The sequence below is a fragment of the Engraulis encrasicolus genome, chromosome 8, assembly GCF_034702125.1.
Source record: "Engraulis encrasicolus isolate BLACKSEA-1 chromosome 8, IST_EnEncr_1.0, whole genome shotgun sequence".
Classification (NCBI taxonomy): domain Eukaryota; kingdom Metazoa; phylum Chordata; class Actinopteri; order Clupeiformes; family Engraulidae; genus Engraulis; species Engraulis encrasicolus.
This window is the reverse complement of record NC_085864.1, coordinates 22447736-22472269: the sequence shown is the minus strand read 5'-3', so window position 1 is coordinate 22472269 and position 24534 is coordinate 22447736. Positions and strand designations below refer to the sequence as shown.

Genomic DNA, 24534 nt, shown 5'->3' with positions numbered 1-24534 from the left:
CTATTTTTGGGGAAAACGTAACTACATCATAACAACACTGCTATGGCATGACTGAATCTTAAGAAGCGGATTACATCATGGTCATTATCATTTTGGTGGCATAAAAGGTCATTACAGAGGCTCTGTATTAATGCGTTAATGCCATCGCAACAGCACAAAAAAAATATTTGTTGTACATACCTCTCCCCCGTGTGACAGAACTGGATGCTGTCCACTTTGTCCTACAGAGAAATACACAAGCATTCAAAACACAAGCGTTAACAACAAATAATCAAAAAGCGATTAGGAATATACAGGTATTGTTATCAAGGCATCAATCACAAGCGTTAACAACAAATAATAAAAAGCGATTAGGAACATACAGGTATTGCTATCAAGGCATCAAAAAGACATCGGAGTCACAGGCTCATACGAGTCAAATGTTCAGCTTAGAGCAGGCTTCACTCTTATTATAATAATAATTTGATCGTGAGGCAGCACCTTGCATATGTCGTTTTTCATTACACAAATGTGTATCGGCTAGTGTTCACTGTGTCACACTAAAGAAGGTACAGTACACGCTGAAACGTGTTTGTGCAATTATTTTAAAAAAAACCACCATATGCTCATATGGATGTTTTAATGTCTGCTCTTGTGGAGAGACGCTCTACTTACCGAGTGATCAGATAATTCTGATATCTTCTCAGGAGAGCCACTTCCCAGATAGTATATTCTGATGACGTGGTCTGTGCTGCCCGTTGCCAAGAACATGCCACCTGAGAAATTAAGAGAGTAGTATTTTGAATACTGATTATAAACTAGAAAAACTCAGTGTTTTAAATGGGCCTGTAGTATGCACCAGAACACTTTTTAGCCTTGTAGTATGTGGGCTATACTGCATTTCAACTTATTTCACGTAATCCCTACCAACGATTCCCACTAAGTTTGGATACAATTGTGATCTTTTCATTTATTCTAAAGACAACTACTTAATAGATTAAAGAATTTATCAAATGGGGGAAAAGTGTAAAAAATGGTTTACCTGGGCTAAAGGACGAGCAGACCACCTGAACACCCGGCCGCGGCCGCTCTGTAAACTTGAATAGCCGATCACTTCACCCCAAAACAAGACAAGATACAGCACAGTGTCTGGGTTATTTTTTTTTATCACATGACCATCTGCTTAGCATCTCAGCTTACCAAGTTTAATCAACATTACCATACCACACTGAATACTTCTTCACTCAATTTAGACCAGGGTTGTCAAATACAGGCACGGGGTAGGGGCAAATTTGGCCCGCGTAGTCATTTTATTTAGCCTGCGATATAATTCCAAATGTGCATTACAGTTGGTCCACATATACCATCAATACGTGAGAGCCCACAGTGAATTTGAGTTTGACATCCCTCTTTAGACAGTTAAAACAAAGAACTCTGCAAAGGAACTCCACAAGTTGCGTGAAATAACCCCACTACTGTACCCTGTTAAAATCATAGACACCCCGTGTAACAGATAATGCAAATTAATAAAAATTAAAGTAAAATCATAAAAATAAATCTTCTCACGTAAATTTGTTGACATTTGCATCCCATTGCCAGAAGCAGACTGTTGCATCGGTTCCCGTGGAAACCATATATCGCTTTGAGCCCTTGGCAAAAGGAGAAAACTGAAAGCACAAATACACACGTTAGACACATTAGCAGACATATCAACAACTTGGTGCTCTCCATTTAAACTGATTATCCGTGACACTTGATAAGAATACACATACTGAACATTAATAAGTTGACTGTTACTATGCCACCGATGTGCTTGTTGGCAATGGTTTATTTTCATTATGAATCTCTTAATACATTGTTCTGAAAGATCGTATTCTATCCTTACTAGACCTTTACTAAGGAGTTTCCCCTACATAAGCTCTGAATTACCCCTTATTCATACTTAGAAAGTAAGTTTTTATAAATGAGTTTTGTATTTTAAACATTTCTGCTTTACTGCGGTTTGAAAAGGAGCTAGTTGGACTGGACAGTTGGACCTGTAGCTCTGAATTACCCCTTATTCATAGTTAAGCTCTGGTAAATGAGTTTTATATTTTCAACATTTCAGCTTTACTGCAGTGTGAATAGGAGCATGTCGGCCTCACCTGTAGCGAGGTAATGGAGCCCGTGTGTCCCTGCAGCACTGCGACGGGGGCACAGGTCCGAAGGCACCAGACGCGAATGGTCTTGTCGCAGCTGCCGGCAGCAATCAGCGTGTTCTCGAAGTTCACCGCCAGGTCGGAGATCTCGGCAGAGTGCCCACGCAGCGTGGCGTGCAGACGCCCGTCGAACGACGACCAGATCTTCACCAGACAGTCGTCCGAGCCCTGTGGCCGAAACACACACACACACACACACAATTACTTTCCCCTCATTGCAATGCACAGCTCAAATCAGGGCAATATAGTCAGGCAGTTTGTATCACACATTTGAAATCCTTCTCTTGTACTTCTCCTTGTATTCCATTAGAAGTAATGCGTTTCAACCACTGAGGTCTTCTTAAAGTGTCCCGTTTTTGGAAATTCGTTCTCCTGTACTTTCAACCGTTCTTGGGGTATGGCAGTGCAAATTTTACCTCCTCGCTAGCAGTGAACATTGGGTCTTTCTCAAATGCAAGGCCAGTGTCCTTCCAAGTGTGTCAGCCTAATTAGTCAGGCCCAGTGATTGGATACCCTTTATTAGTCATACCCAGTGATTGGATATTCTGTAGAGTTCATCAAAAAGTATCCAATCACTGGGCGTGACTAATTAGGCTGATACACTTGGAAGGACACTGGCCTTGCATTTGAGAAAGACCCATTGAGTCCTATGAGACCATCTCGAGGCTAACTGGTCTCATAGGACTCAATGTTAACTGTTAGCTTGGAGGTCAAATTTGCACTGTCATAACTAGAAAACGGTTGAAAGTAAAGGAGAACGGTAAAACCCTATAACTCAAGGGAAGGTGTAAAATAAGCTTATTTCCAAAAATGGGACAGTATCACTTTAAGAGTCTGAAGACTACGTCAAAACATAGTTCTGCCATGGAATAAACACAAAAAAAGGATTTTAAGTGTGCAGACTCCTCACTCGTTTTTCTTAGCATATAAAATCACCACGTTTCATTTTGTGTAAATAAACATGGTTTAGCGTCACTGGTCATATAAGCGTAGTTTGGTCACATTTAACTTCAGATCCCCAAAAGACCAGCAGTTATTCATGCTGAGCCTAGTTACACGCCAACAGGAGTAACAGCGTGTCTGAATTGAGATAAGCTTATCTGTACCTCGCTGAGCTTTGTGCATGTTGCCCGTTAGTCAGAGAAGAACATTTCTTTATGGAAGTGGACGGTTACTTTAACCTGAGATGTGCGAAATCTTCCCTCTTAACTGACTGCATTTGAGGTCAGCAGGGATTAGCTGAACAAAGAGACACTTCCAAAAATACGCAGGTCACAACCTGTAGGCTAGGTTAATCATAGTCTATTACAAGACAGCAGAATCAGCCAGATACTGCAACTTAATACCTTGACCAAAAGCCCCGGTCAGCATAGCTTCCTTCAGAGTGCCCAACCCTCCACAACAGCAAAAAAAAAAAAAAAAGCTGCATGCCACCTCAACCAAACTTTACCAATGCATACTCCAGGGCTGGCACTAGGCATGGACAGATAAGGCGGTCGCCTAGGGCGCCAAATGTCTCGTCAGTAACGCGCGAAAGTCCCACAAAATCCGATGTACAATGTTATTTTTACAGAAGCCAATTGCAGAAAAAGGAAAGGGGATGCTGGCCTAGGGCACCAAATCGACTAGAAACCATTTCATACCCCACCCCCTTGCCCCAAACTTCATCCTCACATCATGCGGTCTTGCATGGCGATGCAGATGATATTCCCCATCATCTGCCCCAATAGTCACACAGATAGTGACCCATACCTAATCTCGAAATGGCTAGCGTGTTCACGTCGCGAGTCTGAGTGTTTAGGAACCGGAAAAAAATAAACTTTATAAATGCAGGTGGTTCCCAGCTAAGCACTTCAGTTCCAACCGTATCTGGTGTGGGAATGTGCACTGTTCTGGTAGGCCCATTGGCAACCTAAGTAGCTGATTGGTCCGCATCGGCACCCGATACTGCTATACTCGTACTCGTCAAGCACTTGCCGATACCAGGAACGATACTGTTATTACACAAAACAATGCAAAATCTTGTCACATTCTGTGGACTTGAAAGCAGCATGGAAAAAAGTGCCACCTCATACATTTACTAACATTTAAATCTACATGGAAATGGAATGGAAAAAAACAAGGCCATGCATTTATTTTCATTGTATTTTGGTGGTAATCGGTACTCTGTATCGGCAAGTACACACATTAATGTACTCGTACTTGTATCGGTTTTCAAAAAAGTGGTATCGGTGCATCTCTAGTTGGCAACGATGCTGTCAAGAAACGGGGTTCTGGTCGGCCTGAAAACAGTAACAGTGTACTCTGACGAAGACTTCTGCAGTTAACTTCCATCCCACACAATGTACTTCTACACCTCACATCCCCGGGGCAGCCCAGCCCTGGCCTAGTGGTTAGGGAAATGGGCTAAAGATCAGAGGGTTGCCGGTTCAAATCCCACACTTCCACTCTCCATCTCTATCTCTATCTCACTCCATGGCTGAGGTACACTTGAGCAAGGCACCCAACGCCACACTGCTCCAGGGACTGTAACCAATACCTTGTACCTAAAAAAATAACAGTAAGTGGCTTCGGATAAAAAGCGCCAGCTAAGTGTAATGTAATGTAATGTAATGCCTGCCCTTTTTGAACTAAACAACACGAGCCAACTGTGGCGTGCATGCATGGAACACACAGAGCAGTTTAGCAGTAGCAATTCCCAATAATGAGCCGAAAAGCCACACACAGTGAACCTCAATAATAACCAAATACTGTACCTTCCATCCCAAAAATCCACAAGTGTACATTCATACCACACCATGCCTGCCGCAAACAGGGCAGTAGACATGCCCAATAATCAGCTCAAAAACAGTGTACCTCCACAACCCAGCCCAATCTCCACTCCAGCCCCAAAACCTCTCCCTGCAGCATGTGTGCTATGCAATTGCACTCACAGTGGAGATCCGGCATCCGCAGTGATCAAAGGCAATGCTCAGTAGAATCTACCAATATTCAATGCAAAAGTCCTTTACAGTCTACCTTAATAGCCCAGCCCCTTCCTGGCCCAAACCCCCTCCCTGCTTATTATACATAGGGTGAAGATCCAGAGCGATCAAAGGCCAAGACATTCCCCATAATGAAATTCCCCTTTGGGAACCCCAGTCATCGTCATTGTGACCGGGCACACAGTGCTCCCCCTGCCTCACTCATGCAAGCCCCAAACGGCAGCCCACGGGAGCAGAGCACTGGTTAACTACTCCCCCCACCAACCTGGCGGGTCAGGAGTCGAACAAGTCTGACGCCCTAACCACTTATGCATGATCGCCCTTCAATAATAATAATAAATAATAATAATAATAATAACAATAATAATAACAAACAGCCCAAAACCCTGAATACAGTGCACCTTAATACCTCAGCCCCTCAGTTGCGGGCAGACGTGGTGGAATGGTCAGAGAGTTAAACTATAGATCACAGAGTTGCAGGTTCAATCCCCACCCTCCCTCCCATGCCTGAAGTGCCCTTGAGCAAGGCATCCAACCCCACATTGCAACAGGGAATTTAACAAATACCCTATAATATTACATTATATCTCTATCGTACCATCTGCAAATCATGTGGGATTAAAGCAGGGGTGAGGAAGCTATGTCTTGAGGCTGTTTCATCCGGCCCCCGATATAATATTTATCTTGTGAAATATGACATGTTAAGTAATGTTTTGTTAAGTAATCCTAGAAATTACATTTGCAATAGAATTAAGCTATACTCATGAACGGCCATCCGGGTACTTTGCTCTTAAAATTTGCATTACGCCCCTTTATGGATGAAAACAAACCGAATGTCTCATTGACTTACATGCTACATCGGCTAGCCTAAATGAACACATTCCATGGTTCAGCCACAGCTGTTTGGCTATATTATTTGAACAGCCGGCAACACAACACGTTTTCGGCATGTTGCGCGTGAACAACACTAGTCTACAGGTCCATATCTTTCGTTTATTAAACCCCAACATCACCAATTGACTTGCATGGGTTGTTTTCCCCCACAAATGGGCGTAACACACATGGAAAACGGCACGCCGTTCATGAGTATATTTCAGGGGACCTAGAGGAGGTGGGGTCTGTTTTAAAAGGCGGCTGCCTTCAATATAGGAAGGAAGGAAATCCTGGTATGTGTTCATACTAGTACTGATCTTGGAGGACTTTTACGGCCCTTGGAGGAATTTGAGGAGGCCCCGCTAATGAAAAAGGTTGCCCACCCCTGGATTACAGTGAACGTAAAGCCAAATATACAATGGGAACTCACGGTGAAGATGCGCAGTCCGGAGCGGTCGAAGGCGATGCAGTAGACGGCCGACAGGTGTCCCAGGATGCGCCGGTGCAGTCGCATGTGCTGGTAGTTGCTGACCGGGTTCACCCAGCCGAACCGCTGCACTCCCGTCAGCTCCCGGCCACGGCATACCTCCACTGTGGACCACACACACACATAATATTACACACACACACAAACTACACTTACCTGACACTTTTATCCAATGTGACTAACAAACACAAGGACCAAAACAAAAGTAATACAAAATACCAGGTCCACCTCATCACAATGTACAGTATTTACAAAAGGGACCATTTGGGTATTTCAAAATAATGCATATGATGTTTTGTGTTAATGTCTTGGCATACAATCATCTGAAAATGCATTTCTCTCTCGCTCACACGCACTCAGAAAAACGCACATGGCAGCTAAGCCAATAACATCTTATTCTTATTGAGTTGGACTCCAACATCTCGCCACTTCATATTTATATCCCCGAAACGCGGAGCGTCGGGGATGTAATGGTTTTGCGTGCACCGCCGCCGCCGCGTCCGCCGCCGCCGCCGCGTAAGGTCTTTCGTGTTAACGCGATAACTTTTGAACGGATGTTTGGATTTGTCCCAGATTTGGTGTGTGAATGCTCTAGGGCAGGTTCATGAACTGATTCGAGTTTGGAGGTCAACAATTTCAAGATGGCCGAATTCAAGATGGCCGAATTTTTGTTTGGCCCATTACTTCTGACCGGGTGGATAGATTTGTCCCAGATTTGGTGTGTGAATGCTCTAGGGTGGGTTCATGAACTGATTACAGTTTGGAGGTTAACACTTTCAAGATGGCCGAATTCAAGATGGCCGAATTTTTCTTTGGTCCATAACTTCTGACCGGGTGGATGGATTTGTCCCAGATTTGGTGTGTGAATGTTCTAGGGTAGGTTCATGAACTGATTCGAGTTTGGAGGTCAACAATTTCAAGATGGCTGAATTCAAGATGGCCGAATTTTTGTTTGGCCCATTACTTCTGACCGGGTGGATGGATTTGTCCCAGATTTGGTGTGTGAATGCTCTAGGGTGGGTTCATGAACTGATTACAGTTTGGAGGTTAACACTTTCAAGATGGCCGAATTCAAGATGGCCGAATTTTTCTTTGGTCCATAACTTCTGACCGGGTGGATGGATTTGTCCCAGATTTGGTGTGTGAATGTTCTAGGGTAGGTTCATGAACTGATTCGAGTTTGGAGGTCAACAATTTCAAGATGGCTGAATTCAAGATGGCCGAATTTTTGTTTGGCCCATTACTTCTGACCGGGTGGATGGATTTGTCCCAGATTTGGTGTGTGAATGCTCTAGAGTGGGTTCATGAACTGATTACAGTTTGGAGGTTAACACTTTCAAGATGGCCGAATTCAAGATGGCCGAATTTTTGTTTGGTCCATAACTTCTGACCGGGTGGATGGATTTGTCCCAGATTTGGTGTGTGAATGTTCTAGGGTAGGTTCATGAACTGATTCGAGTTTGGAGGTCAACAATTTCAAGATGGCCGAATTCAAGATGGACGAATTTTTGTTTGGCCCATTACTTCTGACCGGGTGGATGGATTTGTCCCAGATTTGGTGTGTGAATGCTGCAGGATAGGTTCATGAACTGATTCGAGTTTGGAGGTCAACACTTTCAAAATGATGGAATTTTTATTTGGCCCATAACTTCCGACTGGGTGGATTGATTTGCCCGGTAACTCCTTAATTTAATGGTTCACCATTTCAGTGAATCTACCATATCAGGTAGGCCTACAGTGTAATAACCAGTGTAACAATATTTAATACCATGTAATACTAGTGTAATACCAGTGTAAAAATAGGCAATACCAGGTACAGTGTAATAACCAGTGTAACAATATGTAATACCATGTAATATTAGTGTAATACCAGTGTACAAATATGCAATACCATGTAATACCACTTACACACAAATGGCCTACATGATATAAGTACAAAATTGGCACAATGTGTCACACTGGTATGACGTGGTATTAAATATTGTTACACTGGTTATTACACTGTACCTAATGTGGTATATCCACTGTAATAGTGAACCATTAAAACAGTGTTACCATTTGCCCCATTTTTCCTTCATTTTCACAATAGTCATTTGGTTTTAAGCCTATGCACGTCATTGATCTATGTATAGATATTAAATATATTTATTTTATATTTTGTATTTATTATAAACATTCATGAAAAGGTGGACGGGAGTGGTAGGAATGATTGGGGACTGGAAGCGTCGCGTTTCGGGGATATACCTTAAGCAGTCGAAGGCGACTGCACAGGCAGTCTAGTTCTTATATAACATAAGATCCTACACAAACCAATACAGCTCTGATTAGACTGCAGTTATTTATCTGCTGGTTGGCTGTAAAAGTTGATCAGACAACCTTACGTTTTAAGCGTCTGCAGGCAGTTTGCACGATCAGCAAGGCAGAAGGGACTTCCTTATGCATCCTCTGACAGCATTCTACCAGGTGAATGTGTGTGGAGCAAGGTGGAACCACGTACAGTAAGCTTACATCTGAGGAGAACCAGGCTAGGGATGGATAGGAAGTTTTGGATATGGCTCTGTAGACAAACCTCATCAGTTGTGTCTTGTCCCCAAAGTGTTGCTAGGCAACCACCTTAGCTTAAGACCGATTCCCCACCCCCACACTCCCTTTGAATGCACTTGACCTGAAATTGAACTCAAGTGGCTTGGCTTCACATTAACTCGTTTGGGCAATGTCGATTCCTCTCCTTTAAACACACTTGTTCACTAGTTCTTCAACATGATTTTGGAAGATGCTTAAATTTGGGCAACTCCGCCACAAAGTCTTGGCTGCTAACAGTGCTGGTACACTTGACAGTTGGTGTGGCTATTTATGTGGTAAGCAGCAAGCTAACGTTATTTAGCATTCCTATGAATTCTGTGCTCGTCGTAAGAAATTGTTCAGCACTGCACAGATTTGAAATTTGGCATTTGGGTGTAGTCAGTGCAGTATTTACTGTGCCAGATTCAGCAAGTGAGAGCGTCTGTGTGCGTGCGTGCGTGCGTGTATATATATGCACGCATGCGTAGGTCAGTATTTTATGGCGTTACAAGGCTACAGCGGGTGTCAAAACAGAAGTCTATTTCAATGTACTAAGAGATAAACTACTTCACACAAAAGGTGATAGCCTTTACAGTAGACTGTCGTTTCAGGGACAACGGACAGGCAGTTTGTACATTCAAATTTGAAACAAAAAGATGTTCTCCACTCCGTTTCAGAGTTGGCACATCAAAATACAGAATGATGTAAATTTTAGTGGGCATTTTGCATTGTTCACGCAGAGGTTTGTTTTGTTTTCGGTCAGTTCAATGTCATTTCAAAGAAGAACCTCACTGATATCGCACCGTACTGTAGAGTGGAGTGTGCTCTCTATAAACAAACAGCACAGCCTCAGTGAAATAGGTAGACTTACTAGGCTAGTGAGTTAACCACAACCACAGACAGTGTGCAGTATTGGAAGAACAACAGACACAGACACAGGAAAAACAGACACAATTCCTCCACGAGCTGTACACAAAGCCTGTTGCAGGCCACGTGGCTTTAGAGAGATCATGCTGAGGATCTCATCTTGAGGAGTAAAAGCTCTCATTTCATCCTCCCATACAGTTAAGAGTATAGCATATCAGTACGCTAGAGCAGTGTTTCTCAACAGGGGTGCCGGGGCACCCTGGGGTGCCACGGAAATTATGTAATATAATTCATATTTGTCTAAATTGATAAGTTAATGCTAGTCAGTGGAATCTTTCATCTGCCATTTACGCACAATAAAGTAAATATAGGTTGCCCCAGTCAGCTGCAACTTCGAACGTAGGTCGTGTGACGTCTGCAAATGTGTTACTTTTCTAAGCCTGTGTGGTATCGGATTCAATGTCATGTTACGGCTAGTTGGTTTGGGGTGCCTTGAAATTTTTCATGAATTGAAAGGGCGCCTCGCCTAAAAAAGGTTGAGAAACACTGCGCTAGAGCGTAGCATACGCAAGAGTCTACTATATATTAGAGTAGTATGAGCAAGTATGCTAGAGTATAGCTACGTGCGGCTATTATGTTTGAGTAAAGCATACATTACAGCTTAATGCATATGCAATTTTCAGGAGAATGTGTAATTACATGTGCATTTTAACAGAACATACACATTTAAAGATAAAGATGATCTGAGGTGCAATTGACCGTAAACATGATGCACCAGATCAGCAATAGGTCTTTTTTTTAGTGGCAGGATACTTGACACCAGTGATTCCCAACCAGGGATACAGGTACCACTAGCGGTACGCATGTATCCCTGCTCTATATCACATTGGGATATAGAGCAGGGGGGTATTCATGGTATGACAGGAAGGCTTCGGGGATACACAAGACAAAAAAGGTTGAGAAACACTGCTTTACGCTGCTGAGGCTGTTAAACACCAAAAGTAATCACATGCATCAAAACAAGAGTATTGTACTGTAATTTGAAGTGGTTGAAATAGTGTTGCACCAATATTGGACAGGGCCCAGATGAGTACTAAAATGGTGGTATCGGCGAGTACCAACAAATAGGTCACCGATAGCATTTACCGATGCTTGTATGTGGTATGACACTTGAACGCAGCCTTGAAATGAGGTATTTAAAAAGTATAAAACGTTCTACTGGATTCACTTTGTGAAACAGGAAAAAGACTAATGCTGTACAAAGGTAGATAGCAGCCTGACAACACCAGGATAGAAAGGATTTTACATCCAAGTAGTATGGAGCCGATACTGCACAGCCAGGTATCAGGGCCAAAACATGGTATCGGTGCCACACTAGTTAAAATGGACAGCTGATCGACATCTCTCCAGGTTTTACTCACCCAAGTTGGGGGCGTCTCGGCAACTCGACGGCCTCTCCGGTGGCCTCCCCCGGTGGAGCGCTGCGAAGGACGAGCCTTTCCACTTCACCACGCTGCAGTCTGCCAGGCGCACAGGGCACAGGGGACACGACAGCAAGCCAATCAGCAACGGAGCCCAAACAAAAAGAAGAACAGAAGAAGGAGGAGGAGGAGGGAGAGAAAAAGAAGAGAAAAGATAAGCATGTTTCTTTTGGTGAATTCAGCTTCCTATTGTTGATGGTAATCACACAGCCCTAAACCGTGCCACTCGCACTACCATGCTTAACTTCCAGCATGGGGCACTTTTTCATTGTAGAAAATCGCTTTATGCCACCACACATGCTTGACACCATCTAAAGCAAATGCGTTTATCTTGGTGTCATAAGATCACAGGACATGGTTCCAGCCAGTCAACAACGGAGCCCAAACAAAGGAGGAACAGAAGAGGAAGAAAGGAGGGGGAAGAAAAAAGAAGAGAGAGAAAAAAAGAAATCTTAGTTTCCATACGTCCTGCAGCTGTGGCATGGATACGTGCCACACAGGTCCCCTAGGGGGACAGTGGTGACAGCTGGCATATGGACAAGAGAGGGGGAACAGGGGAGAGAGCGAGAGTATGAACTATGAACATGTACAGCAGCAACCACCACCCACGCTGGCCAATACAGCACCAGGATCAGCAGCAACAGTGGTGATGGTGCGGTCTTACAATGAACATTTTAAGGTGGAAGACAGTTGGTTTTGAAAATGATTATGCACAAGAGCCATCTCAAAAAGAAGGCATACCTTCTTAAAAATAAAAATTGGGTAGGGGTTCACTGAAAGGACTCACACTTATTATTTATTGAAAGGATTCAATTATTATTATTTATTGAAAGGATTCACACTTGTTTCTAATCTATACCCTTCTCACTGAGGCCAATAATGGGCTTGGTTATGCAACTAGTACCGTTTCAGGATGTACAATATACAAATGAAATGGTTCTAAGTGCCACCCTCATCACTGCCAACCGTCAAGGAAAGACTAAAAGCCTATCTGCAACAGGGCTTTGAACCAGTTCAAGGAACGAAAACGAAAACCGGGAACTTTTTGTATTTTACAGGGAACAGAAACGAAACCGAAAACTTTATTATTTTTTATGTTCTGGAACGGGAACACTTATTTAAAAATAATGGTAACCGGTTAATACCGGTTAATACCGTTCCTCAAACAAAACAAAAAAAGTACTTATTTTCCTGTTACCATGACAGCTGAGGTTCAGGTCCTGTGTGACATCAGACACTGAATGGAGTTAGAGCTGTGGATTAAAAAGTCTCCACTCCACATCTTAAATAAGAGAAACCACTGTCATACAATACGTTATTGGGCATCCATGGCCGCTTCAAATATGCACAAACTCACATAGCGCTCCCCGTGACCCAAGTCAGCGTGGAGCACACATTTTCATCATTGAGGTTTATTCTCCGCTTCTCCGCTTAGGTCGTCCCTGAATGACAAAATTCTGGAGGATATTCTTTTCATCCTCTTGAATAAACAGTTTGGAATGTAGGCCGAGTCATTTGCACTTCCGTCTTTCTTGGTTAATTAACGTCAGTTAGGCCTATGGGGAGTAATCAGCTGACAGGAACGAAATTAACCGTTCCGGGAACAATATTTTTTTGTTCTAACCGGTTCGGGAACGTCAATTTATTGGTGGAACCCATAACCGGAAACGTTATAATTCCGTTTCTGTTCGGAACGGAACGTTTGGAAAAAAATAACGGTTCAAAGCCCTGATCTGCAATTCATTCCATTTGCTGTCTGGTGACAATTTCTTCATTTTTTAAATATTTTTGTAGGTCTTTTTTCCTTTATTTGATAGGACAGTTGGAGATGGTGACAGCAAGCGCGAGGGAGAGATGGGGGAGGATCAGCAAATGACCCGGGCCAGGATCAAACCAGGATTGCCGTCATAGTAACCCAGTGCTAGGGCTGCACGATTATGGAAAAAAATCATAATCATGATTATTTTGGTCAAAATTGCAATCACGATTATTAATCACGATTATTGATTTTTTGCAGATTTTTTTGAAAATTATAACAGCCAGGAACACCAGCCAGTATGTTCTGGCTTCAAGGACGCTCTCAAAAGGTAGGTCACTATTGCCACTATTAAAATTTCGACTTCGATTTCACTAATTTGTCACGATTTTCGATTATGTTCAATTAATTGTGCAGCCCTACCCAGTGCCCTAGAGACTGGTGATCATTTTGAGTAAATTCCAGCATATGCATGCGAGAAGTCTTTAACGCTCACAGGGAATCAACAAGTTCAATGTTCATTTTCAAATGTCTCTGATCGGCAGAGCATCTACACAAATGTTCTTCTCTCACACCCTGCGCCTAAAACAGTGCCACTACTGTACACTTATTACATTAATTAATAAACAGTCGTTCACCGTTAAGGACATGAGCATAGACACTAGAGAGAAGTCAGCTCGATCATGTCATAAGACTGTAGTACGGCATGGCCGCAAGTCAAGTCACTTTCTTCTTCCACAAGTACTGGCAGTACTGGTAGCATGGTAAAGTCCAATGCCACTACCACCAAACCTGGAGAGAGTAAGAGGTCATAGGACACCGTGATTCGTCCTTAATTATTATTATTATATTATATTATTAAATGGAGTAAGTCAAGCTAAATCCTGATTCCATTAGGCATGTGCTCTGGATTTCACTTATCATAACAGTGAATTTTAAAGCTTTGGATTGCTGTCGTAAGACTGCTCATTTTCGACAAGCAAGAAAGCTTATTTTAGGTTTTGTGCAAAACTGCGTTAGAGACTACAAAGTGCGCCTCAGGTATTTGTCGTGAACCTAGGCTGAAGGTGCACAGCCATCCCTTCCGCTGTACCGCGGCTGAAGTGGCTACAACGTCAGATATGCGACTTCTGTTGTGTAGTCCAAATACTGTATTTACATATTTTAGCACGCACACAACTCCCAAATCGCTTGACAAGCGGAGTCGACAATCACACCATTGGCCATCATTAATACTTAGGTGCAGCATATATGTGATCTAAGAGGGAATGCAGGGTGGATAGGAAAATAGGTTTGATCAGTCCATTACAGGCCAGTCAATTTTTTTTCACGTTCCCAGCCCCATGAGCTGCCCGCAAGGGGTGGAGACTTAGGTGGCCCATACTCATGAACGGCGTGACGTTTCCCATGTGCGTTACGCCCATTTGTGGTCGAAAACAACCCATGCAAGTCAATGGTGATGTTGGGGTTTAATAAACGAAAAGATACGGACCTGTAGACTAGCGTTCACACGCAACATGCCGAAAACGTATTATGTTGCCGGCTGTTCAAATGATCTGGCCAACCAGCCGTGACTGAAGCATGGACTGTGTTCATTTAGACAAGCCGATGTAGCATGCAAGTTGATGAGACATTCGGTTTGTTTTCACCCATAAAGGGGCGTAATGCAAATTTACGAGCAAAGTACCGGGATGGCCGTTCATGAGTATAGCAGCCCGGGCATGAATATTGAATATTGACCCTGGGGAGCTCCCAATGGACAGTTCTGGTGGAAACAGGAGAGTTGAGGTGCATACCTCCTTTTGCCATGATTTCGGCAACTGCGGTTTTATATTTTTTTGGATACAGTCTGGGTTCGCAACCGAACATCCCTTTCAGACAGCTTCCTCTAGCGTCCACAGTTAATCCTGTTGGATGTGGTACGTCCTTCTTGGGTGGCATGCTGACATTACCCTGAATATTGTGGCACTTGATACATCAGAGGGACTTGCTGTCTTGGTCACAGGTGCGCCAGCAAAGCGTGCACCAACAATTTGTCCTCTTTTGAACGGCCATGTCACCCATACTGTTCTGCGCACTGCAATATTTTGAGCAAAACTGTGCTCGTACCTTGCTAAGTGAACCTTCACACTCTGCCCTTACTGGTACAATGTACAATTAATGAAAATTGGCCACCATTCTGGTCCACTTTAGCCATGAAACTTCCCACACTGAAATGACAGGTGTTTTCAGTTTCATTATCCAACCCCTGTACATGCAGAGTTGTTTACTTTACCACGCGTGACCACACATTAACCAGATGAAGCTGCTGACTCCCTTGTCGTCATCGCAAAAAGTCAAGGAATGCGCGCACATCAGTGGCACGGGTGCTGGACCAAATGTAAGATAACAGAAAAGAAAATAAAGGTCCGCAGCACTGTTGAATGCTCCCAAAATATTTATTCCCTTGTCGTCATCATCATGGTTCTCAGAGGACAACCAAGAATATTATGGTTTGCATTGCAACACAACTTTCCTGTTGTGAAATTCTCTGTAATTCAGCGTGAAAACGTTAGTCGGTTTGAGATATTGGGTGCTGGCAGTCCCCAGCACGGTTCTGTGTCACACTTGAGCATGTCAAGAGTGTGGAGGAGGAGAAGGAGGAAGAGAAGGAAAAGGAGAAGAAGAAATAAAGAGCCAATGCCAGCGCCACCTTTTGATGTGCGGAGTAAGGAATGTCCTCCGACCCCCAAGAGAGAGCTGACTCCTGCCACACCGGACGGGAGGTCTTTGTCCAGGATGGGCCCGATACGCTTGCATATCTGCAGCAGATGATCCGGGGCGATGTGCCGGTTCGCTGCCACCTACACGGGGAGGAGCAAATATGACGAATTAACAATATGCTCTGTTTTTTTGTTATTTATTTCTTTTCATTCAGACATGCGTTTTCATCAGTCCAAAAATAGACATCCGTGTGGTTCCTTTTTGCTTATGATTTAGACCTGTACAGTAAAATGTGTGGAGAAAAATGCAGACTACGGAGGCAACCTTGTTCTTTTTTATGAAGGAACGCTCTCAGAAGAGAAGAGTAATTCACAGGGACGCTTACCTATCCAGCACCATAGAAATTGTACACACACACACACACACACCCCTTTACAAAGCCCATGTTCAAGGACCTTAACTGACCCATCGCATGAAAGGACATATCTGAGGATGTCTATTTTCTTCTTCCCTACAGTAAGAGAAGTCATCAAGTGTCTATGCTCAGAGCCCAATATTCCTTAGCAGCACCTATTCCAAATTTCTTTTTTTGATTTGTTTTGTTTGTCTTTGTTGTCATTTCTAACAAATCAGAAAAATATATAGTTGCATTACATAGGGTGTCTTGTTTAGTGAAGGCCCTACATCACATACAACTACAATTCCAAAGTACACACTGAATAGAAAAAAAGAAAATAAATATGGCCATTAAAGTGCATTCAGGGACCTTTCAACCAAGTATTTAAACCAAGTATTTATCAACACGACATGCCAAATCTTTGGAGACGTTCGAAACCCATGTCATACTGACAGCCTCTTGTGGTTGACAGGGCTTTGCATCTACACCAAACAAACGGCGCATAACAGGTCGCTGTGTGCCTAACGATTCTCCAACAGTAGCCAATCACAGCGCGTGTTGCAAGTAAAATAGAGAGCTGACTGTGCTTCCACGGTGGGGATTGGCCGCCGAGATGAACTTGACAAACCCAAAGCTGTTCTATCCCCACCCTATCTGCAATACAACACTAAATAATGGGAGACAGTCAAAACACGTTTCCCCTGAACTGATGGTCATATTTCAAAAATAAAAACAAACCCTTCTCGCAATGGCACAAAGACCAGAGCAAAAGGCATCACCCACAACCAGGACAGTAAAGCAAAAGCCATAGGCTAGTACAAGGATGACCCCTGTTCCAACTCTTTGGTGATTAATAGAAAACAATTAAAGCATGCCTGATGCCTAATCAACAAATAAACTTACCACATCTTCGTATGATCTTGGGTGTTCTTTTCCTTCCCAGTCCAACCTACGGGGAAGGAGCTAAAGAGGAAAGGACATCGCAGTGTCACAAAGCACAACTGGTTGATCGAATTAAACTCCAACACAAACAGCACATGGTCTTATTTTGTTTCTCTAACTGATGTGAAGAGAGGTACCATGACAAAGTCACACAGAAGCATTTGGAAAGTAGCCGGAGCTAACAAGGCAAGTAGGTTCAGTCACACCGGGCTAGCGATTCAGGCAAAAGCGACAGCTCTGTTCACCGGAACGATATTTACGCACCTGATTTTCCTCAAGTTCAGTCGCTAGAACCTGCAATAGATTAAAAAAACGTCTCAGATGCGTCTACATGTGCGGTTCAGAATCATTCAAGACAATACACAGCGAAGCTTCGACGGCGGAGCCAGCTCACCTCAGCTGCTCTCCGACAAGGACCCGTTGTCAGAAATCGTGAGATAAGATAATAAAGCTCTGTAAGTGGACAGAAAGAACTCGTTAATAATGTTAGAATTCAATTAAATAATTGATATCAGCAATTGACTCAATATATTTAGCTACTTTTGTACAGCTTACCCGATTCAAGGAGCGAAATATTCCCATTTTTGGCCGCTGAGTCGGCCATAGCTTTCGGGGTATACAATTTTGGGACTAACTTTAGGTCTAGAAAAGAGTGTGATATATTTATTTAATTTCGGTTCCACTGCTCGGACCCCCTCCACAGTTGCTCCCGCTTTCTATTCAGCCAGCTAGTAGCCGCCATTGGAAGGATAAGGCCTCAGCTTTATGAGTAACTTCCGCCAGTGAAGAGGAAACAGGGGGTGGGGAGACAACATACTCTTCCTCCGTCTTGCAACAAAAGGTGCCCGCTCAAAATGGTACATACATGAACCCCTGCCGCGAATGTTTTCAAACGTTACATAGTAGCGCACTAATCGATTGCAACAATGTAATTACCATTGATGTTTCACTTTTGAACCTCGATACATTGTACATTCACCACAAGGTCGAGCAACTCGGTGCTGATGTGACGTCATTAACAATGGCGACCTAAAGCACAAGTGGCCAATGTTGAGGTATTCTAGTAATAAGCTGTCGTCTTTTAATACATTAACAATGTTGTGAAATGGATTTACAACATTCCTTAGCACCGTTAACAGCGTCTATGGTAGATCATAACACAATTACTGAGTAATCTCGTAATGCCGCAGAAGCCAAAATACAGTATAGGAGGATAGATTGGTGACCTCTTGCCAGTCCAACATTGCATTCAAGGCTTATAAAACCATAATTGTCAACAAGCTTAGTTTACACTTACTGTTTTATAGTAGTGTGGACATCTAAGAGCACGTGCTGTGTTGTCAAAATTTGGCATTTCATTTCAGTGTAAATGTTAATAGGGAGAAGGCTTGTGATGGCGTGTGTTTGTCTTATCTTTTATGTTGATATAGGCCTACATATTAAGACACATTAAGAATGGTTGGCTACACATTAAGAATGGTAGGCTATGTTTTGCTATTACATTCCACCCAACATGGGAGCAGTTTTAGGTCAAGGCCAGGTGATTAACTTAGGTTCATTTTAAGGACATTAAGGCTCACAACCTTCTATTTTTTGGAATATTCATTCATCAGTCTAAGGATTTCACAACACTATTGCTAGCTTGTGCTTAGATAAGCTACAGTATGAAGTCAGTGAATAGCCTAATAGTACAACACATGAGAAAACGCCATTTCACCTCATTCAAGCATCCAAAAGATGTCAGATTACCATAGAAATGTTGGGATACCCCACCACCCCCAAAACATTGTTCAAACACAGGGGATATTACAACCATTTTATTGGTACACGTATACCAATTATTACACAGATACAGCTACAAAAAAATGAAACTGTACATTTGTACTTCAAACCTAGTAAGACCCTTGGGGAAATATTGCTACTGCTGGTATGTTCAAGTGAAAATACAGTCATTTTGCTCATCAGTTATAGCTATAGCCTGTAGAGTTAACACTGTAATGTTGTTCATGTCATTAGCTTGGCTAAAACATGATTCCGTTTTTGTCATCCTTGACGTGTCGTGTACCGTTCCATACTGCATACAGAAATCATGAAGACCGTTTGTTGTGTCAAGCACGGTAGCTGTACAGATGCTAGCGTAATGGTTTCACCAAACAGGAGACTGGTTATGTGTTATGCACAATGTCTGACGAGGGATACAGTACTAGGAAACAGGATGATCAATGATAGCTGTAGACTTGAGTGTGAATGTGAGTTATGATTCATAGAGCACAGCTTACAAACAATCAACCCCTGCCCACCCAATCATAAACAACAAAACAAACAACGTAATATCGTATAACAACCCACCCCTCTCCCCATACGATACAGGTTACATACACAGTCCCTCATAAAGCCTATGGAATGTTAGTCTCTCAGGCAAAAAAACTCCCCCGTCAACAAAACTGATTCCTCACAGAATTGGTATGATTGCATGCTTCTATGCCGCAACCAAAATCCATCCCCTCCCCTCTTTGAAACAATGCAGAGTTCAACATAAATGAAATGACAAGAAGGAGAAACACATATCACTCAATGACCAGTCCCATTCAGGAGCTGTAAAAAACAAAACAAAAAAAGCAGGATAATCGGCAGAATCCCTCTTCTAATGCATTTTCTTTTTTTTGTATTTTCTTTCTATAAAATGTGTTTCTACTGAACTACTAAAAAAAACCTGCATTTTTTTTCTCTCTTTTTTTAGAAAATAGTCGATAAAAATAGTCCTCTGAATTGTACAAGAAGAAAAGAGGTATGGGGAGCTCTCGAGTAATTGTGGCGACGTTATTCGGCGGCCTCCTCTTCTTCTTTCTGTTCGGCCTCAGCTTCGGCTTCCTCCTCTTCTGCGGCCGGTGCCTCCTATAGATCAGAGAGAAGAGGAAGGGGGTTGAGAACCAGCAACACAACATATACTAGCTCGTCTTGTCTGGGGCCTATATTAATAGGCTGGTTCAGGGGTAAACCAGTTTTAGTTAAGCGGTAAATCGTCTAATAGAAGAGCCTGGAGTCCTCATTTGGACTCGAAACTATTCTATTAGATGATTTACTCCGAAACCTGGTTTACTCCTGAACCAGCAACTTAGCATGCCTCTCAGATCTTGACACGAGTGTGACCATAGGCAGGCCTGGCGGTAGACGGAAATCTTGAGCTTGATCCTTGATCGCTTTTTGAAATAAGAAAATATAGAAAAACCTAATGGCTATTTTTCATTCTCGCAAACAAACTCTGTCAGACCTGAAATCTGCCCTTGAGCCTTAGTACTATAAGGTCTGTGTATGCAAGGTGTCTATATGCACATAAGTTCTGCCCTGGTCAGTTTTCGTGTTATAAGTCAGTGCAAATGAACAATATAGTTTTACATGTGCTCTACATGACCTTACTGTGGTTGTTGAGGCTTCCTTTAAGGTTAAGAAACACCTGTAAGTATATCCTTCCTTAGTAACTTCTACCGTTTATTAACCATCTATTAAGTGTAGCCTGTGAAAGTCCTGTGGATCCCTACTTTCCTTCAGGACCAATAAACCATGTCTACTCTATGTAAAAAAAAGGTGAATTAGTGTGAAACCATGGGCATCACACTAAACTCAGACACAGTGCAAAATGCAGTGGTAATTGAAAACTTAAGAGAGTTGAGAGTTGTATTTGCTCCCAGAGTACTCTCTAAGAGTTATTAACACTGCATTTTGCATGGTGTCTGAGTCTGGTGTGATGTCCTTGGTTTCACACTCATTCACCTTATTTTTTAAATAGAGTGCACATGGCTTATTGGTCCTGAAGGAAAGTAGTCACACTATTTTTGTTGTTTTTTTACTGTGGCGTCACAGCTCACCTCCTCCTCTTCCTCCTCTTCAGCCTTGGCCTCTCCGTTCTCTGCAGGTGCTTCTTCCTCTGCTGCTGGTGCCTCCGCCTCTGCCTCTGGCTCAGCCTCCTCCACCTCCTCTTCCTTCTTCTCCTCTGGTTTCGCCTTCTCCACCACCTCCTTTACCTTCTTAGGCTTGGCAGGAGTCTTCTGCTGCAAGATCAGAAGGTGAAGGATGAGAGCGTGCAATTTTCAGTACTTGTTTTTCAGGCAATTAACTCCAATGCACTCGGAAGCAGTGTTATATTTATTAGGGCAAAGATTCCTACGTGTTTCGACCTACTGGGACTTCAGGGCATATACAATGCTCACTGTCGCTATAAATATGCTTGAGGCGTTTTAGCTATTGATGTTGTTTCTCTGCTTATGTCTGCCTGTCATTTCAAACTGATGTTCCAAGACAGTTTATAGTTGTCATCAGGCAGTACCCTGTATAATACAACTAGACAGTAAGGCCAGACAGATATGGAGGTAAGAGTAATAATAACTATGAAATGATACATGTAAGTACATTGTCAGTACTATATTGTTATAAAAGTTCACACAATGGAGGAATTTGTCTGTGTCTTGTGTAATTGGTGTCATGGGTTGCTTCTGCCTAAAATAACATATTTATTCAGCAGTTTTAACCTCTGCTGACATGTAAAGTGGCTAGACTGTCTTACCTTTGGTTTTGGCTCAGGGGACTTTGGCGCTGGTTTCTGAAAAAAGAAAAATATATAAAAATAGCAAAATTAATTTCACACACACCAATAATAAAATAGTCATGTGTAATAATTTCACATGGTAGTCTAATGTAAACATAATGGCCATCAGCTTTTACTTCCTGGTATGATCATGATAGAGAAATACACTCTGTGTTAACCCATTTTTGCCTGGAAACACATATATGCTGCATTCAGTCTCTTGAGATTTTAGGTTTTCTTATTAAAATGATGGTATGTTAGAGCTGAATGAACACATTCTAATGCAAAATGAGGGGTCCTAGCTTTTACATGCAACTGATTTCGTGTTTTAATGTGCTTCAGAGATATTTAGGATTTAATAGGCAGAGGGCACCCTTTTTCAAAAAAAAACTTGGGTTAAATGGGTTAAATGTGTCTGCTGTTTCACTTACTGCTGAGAGCCTTGAAGACCTCCTCTTGGGCTGCGGGAAGGAAACAAAAGAACAATAAGTCCCTTCACATCACAGTGCTTAACACACAGATCTTCAATTTGTATGTTTACCTCTTAAAATGTAATTTGTGATGGTTTGAATCTTGATAATGTATATATATATTTATACTGACCTCGACTTCTGTGTCATTGTTGGCCTGTTTGGAGAAAGAGAGGAGAGGGAGAAAAACAAATTGTAAACCATAGTAATTCCAGACACTCGTGGGTGGGTGTGTAGAATTCGGCAGGGGGGAGGGGCACACACACACACCACAGTCACCCATCCCCCACTCCCAAGTTACTGGGAATTATGTAATGTGGAAGAGGTGGGGGATGGTAGACATGGGCATTTTTCACTACAGCCCCTGTGTTTCCTTGCATTTACTCTTTAAGTTGTGCCATCTGACCGCCATTAGAGATGAACGGTTATGCAAAAATCGCAATCGAAAGTAGTCCTGCTGCCACTACCATGAACTGTGGCTGTTACAGTCTGACTGTATATACACAGAGGAGGAGGGGGGTGCAGCTCCGCCTCTACGCGCTGCATTCATTCAGCAGCAATTCGAAGGGATTTGTTACATGAAAAGCATCTACTGCTACGTCAACCAGTCCACTTTGTGTTCCCGCCATTCTCTCGACCATATAGCCTATAGCTTTAGCCACATTCACTTTCTTTAAGCTAACCCAACGACCTCACTGATGGCGATCCTGGCTGAGTGCTACGTTGGCGGACCAAAATTGCATAATGCCACATTTGACTCTGTTGCCAAAGGAAAATCAATGCGCACCGACAAAACAGAACCAAGGGGGAAGTTCGGGTCAATAGTAACCTAAAATTTCCACTTTCACGTCCATACACTAATACGCTCTAGGTGTTTTTTGTATAAAAGCCAACCAAATCAAATTACGATGCGGAGTATAGTCACATTCTTTTCTTGCGCGCAAGGGCAGCCATGACGCGGCGGTACCCTCTCCAGGAACCAAGGGGACTCGCGCATAACAGTTACGCTTCACTGCACACGACAAAACTAAAAACTTCACCGCAGCCCGACAAACGCGATCAAACCTAGAGAATAACTTTTCGATGCATTTGAACATGCACGAAATCATAGTCGAGTAGTTTCTATGTGTCATCCCTGAAAACGCAGGCAACAATTCGGCGCAGGTTATCCCCCTTGAGTAGCAACATGTTCTATCGCTCGTGGGGTTACACCCCTTTGTTCGAGCTCGTGGACTAAGTAGCCTTCTCTATACATACTAAAGTTAAAACGATTCTAGAAGGCACTGATTTGTTGGCATGCAAGCAAGTATGCACAGATCAATTGTATACCCCCTCAATATCCCACGGCACTAAGAAAAAAGGCGCCACTTTAGGACACCAACATATTGCTTGGTGTTATTGAACGCAGAAGAATCACCTCAGTGAAAATACTGTTACAATTGTATCAAGCAGTAGAGCATGCACATGCAATTGATGCAGAATATATTTATAGGTTAGCCTACATGTTTTTTGATAAGATACAGACATGCAAATAATATTTTGTTAGATTAGTAGATTTTGTACATAAAACTTACTTTGTTTCTTTTCGGCATGGCTGCTAAACTTGTTGGCTACTTTTAAAGGCAGAGAAAAGAATTAACCTTATCACGGCACAGGCTAACAATGCACTGTTGTACGTGTTCAGTAAGACTCAAATAGTATCTTGGAACACCGTGTAGCTAGCATAAATGTTCTATCGGAACATAAACTAGCTGAAACCGGATTGGATCCCCCTCTATATTCTATTCATTACACCACCAACCTGACGGGCAACCTACTCTCCGCCCCCTTTTCCCATTGATTGGCTTAAAGGTCTTGGCAACACATTTTCAAACCAAAGCAAGATACCTGTGTGGGTAGGTCAATACGCCAATCAGTGTCCATATCAGCAGCTCCTATTTTTGAAAATTTACCCCCATGTTTAACGTACATCTGTCTTGGTGCATACATTAATTCTAGTGAATGTTATTGTGAAAATAAGCTGATGGAACAATATGTTCCCGTGCGCAACCACTTTCTCCCAAATTAGCCTACTTAGGCAAGGTGGACACACGTCCTTCCGGTTTGTTATTGCAAGCATTTACGAAACGTATTGGTAACTTTGGCAATATTTGTTGAAAGATATTGTTCAATAGATAGAAGCATACACATAAAACGCATAATTTTGCAAGTCGCCCTTTCACTGCTAGATAGTAGAACAAATATTTTGCAAGC

General features: G+C 42.6%; 2 protein-coding genes across 3 annotated transcripts in view; both read right to left on the bottom strand.

Annotated features, from left to right (window-relative positions):
- The window catches only part of brwd1 (bromodomain and WD repeat domain containing 1), a 57351-nt gene extending 39487 nt beyond the window's left edge, over positions 1–17864 (bottom strand). For both annotated transcript variants that reach the window (XM_063205190.1, XM_063205191.1), the window contains exons 1-12: positions 17785–17864; positions 17624–17682; positions 17494–17523; positions 17191–17250; positions 15880–16030; positions 11372–11470; positions 6465–6625; positions 2124–2345; positions 1546–1646; positions 1022–1092; positions 655–755; positions 181–221 (exon numbers count right to left, since the gene is read on the bottom strand). In XM_063205190.1, the coding sequence (XP_063061260.1) occupies positions 181–221; positions 655–755; positions 1022–1092; positions 1546–1646; positions 2124–2345; positions 6465–6625; positions 11372–11470; positions 15880–16030; positions 17191–17250; positions 17494–17523; positions 17624–17682; positions 17785–17833 (1145 nt within the window). In that variant the 5' untranslated portion in view covers positions 17834–17864. The remainder of the gene's footprint in view (positions 1–180; positions 222–654; positions 756–1021; positions 1093–1545; positions 1647–2123; positions 2346–6464; positions 6626–11371; positions 11471–15879; positions 16031–17190; positions 17251–17493; positions 17524–17623; positions 17683–17784) is intronic.
- Positions 17865–19030: 1166 nt separating this feature from the next.
- On the bottom strand, positions 19031–24076 carry hmgn1a (high mobility group nucleosome binding domain 1a). Its single transcript, XM_063205205.1, has 6 exons — positions 23856–24076; positions 22415–22438; positions 22243–22272; positions 21791–21826; positions 21096–21278; positions 19031–20124 (listed from the first exon to the last, which is right to left on the bottom strand). Exons 1-6 carry the CDS (start codon positions 23871–23873, stop codon positions 20050–20052), a joined length of 366 nt encoding a protein of 121 aa, XP_063061275.1. The 5' UTR covers positions 23874–24076; the 3' UTR covers positions 19031–20049.
- Between the last annotated feature and the right edge of the window lie 458 nt (positions 24077–24534).

Excerpts from the sequence above, each read along its gene's own strand:
- hmgn1a (XM_063205205.1), bottom strand. Across the intron at positions 22,273-22,414 it reads ACAATGACACAGAAGTCGAG|CCCAAGAGGAGGTCTTCAAG; the intron begins GTCAGTATAAAT and ends TCCTTCCCGCAG. Across the intron at positions 21,827-22,242 it reads GGTCTTCAAGGCTCTCAGCA|AAACCAGCGCCAAAGTCCCC; the intron begins GTAAGTGAAACA and ends TTCTTTTTTCAG.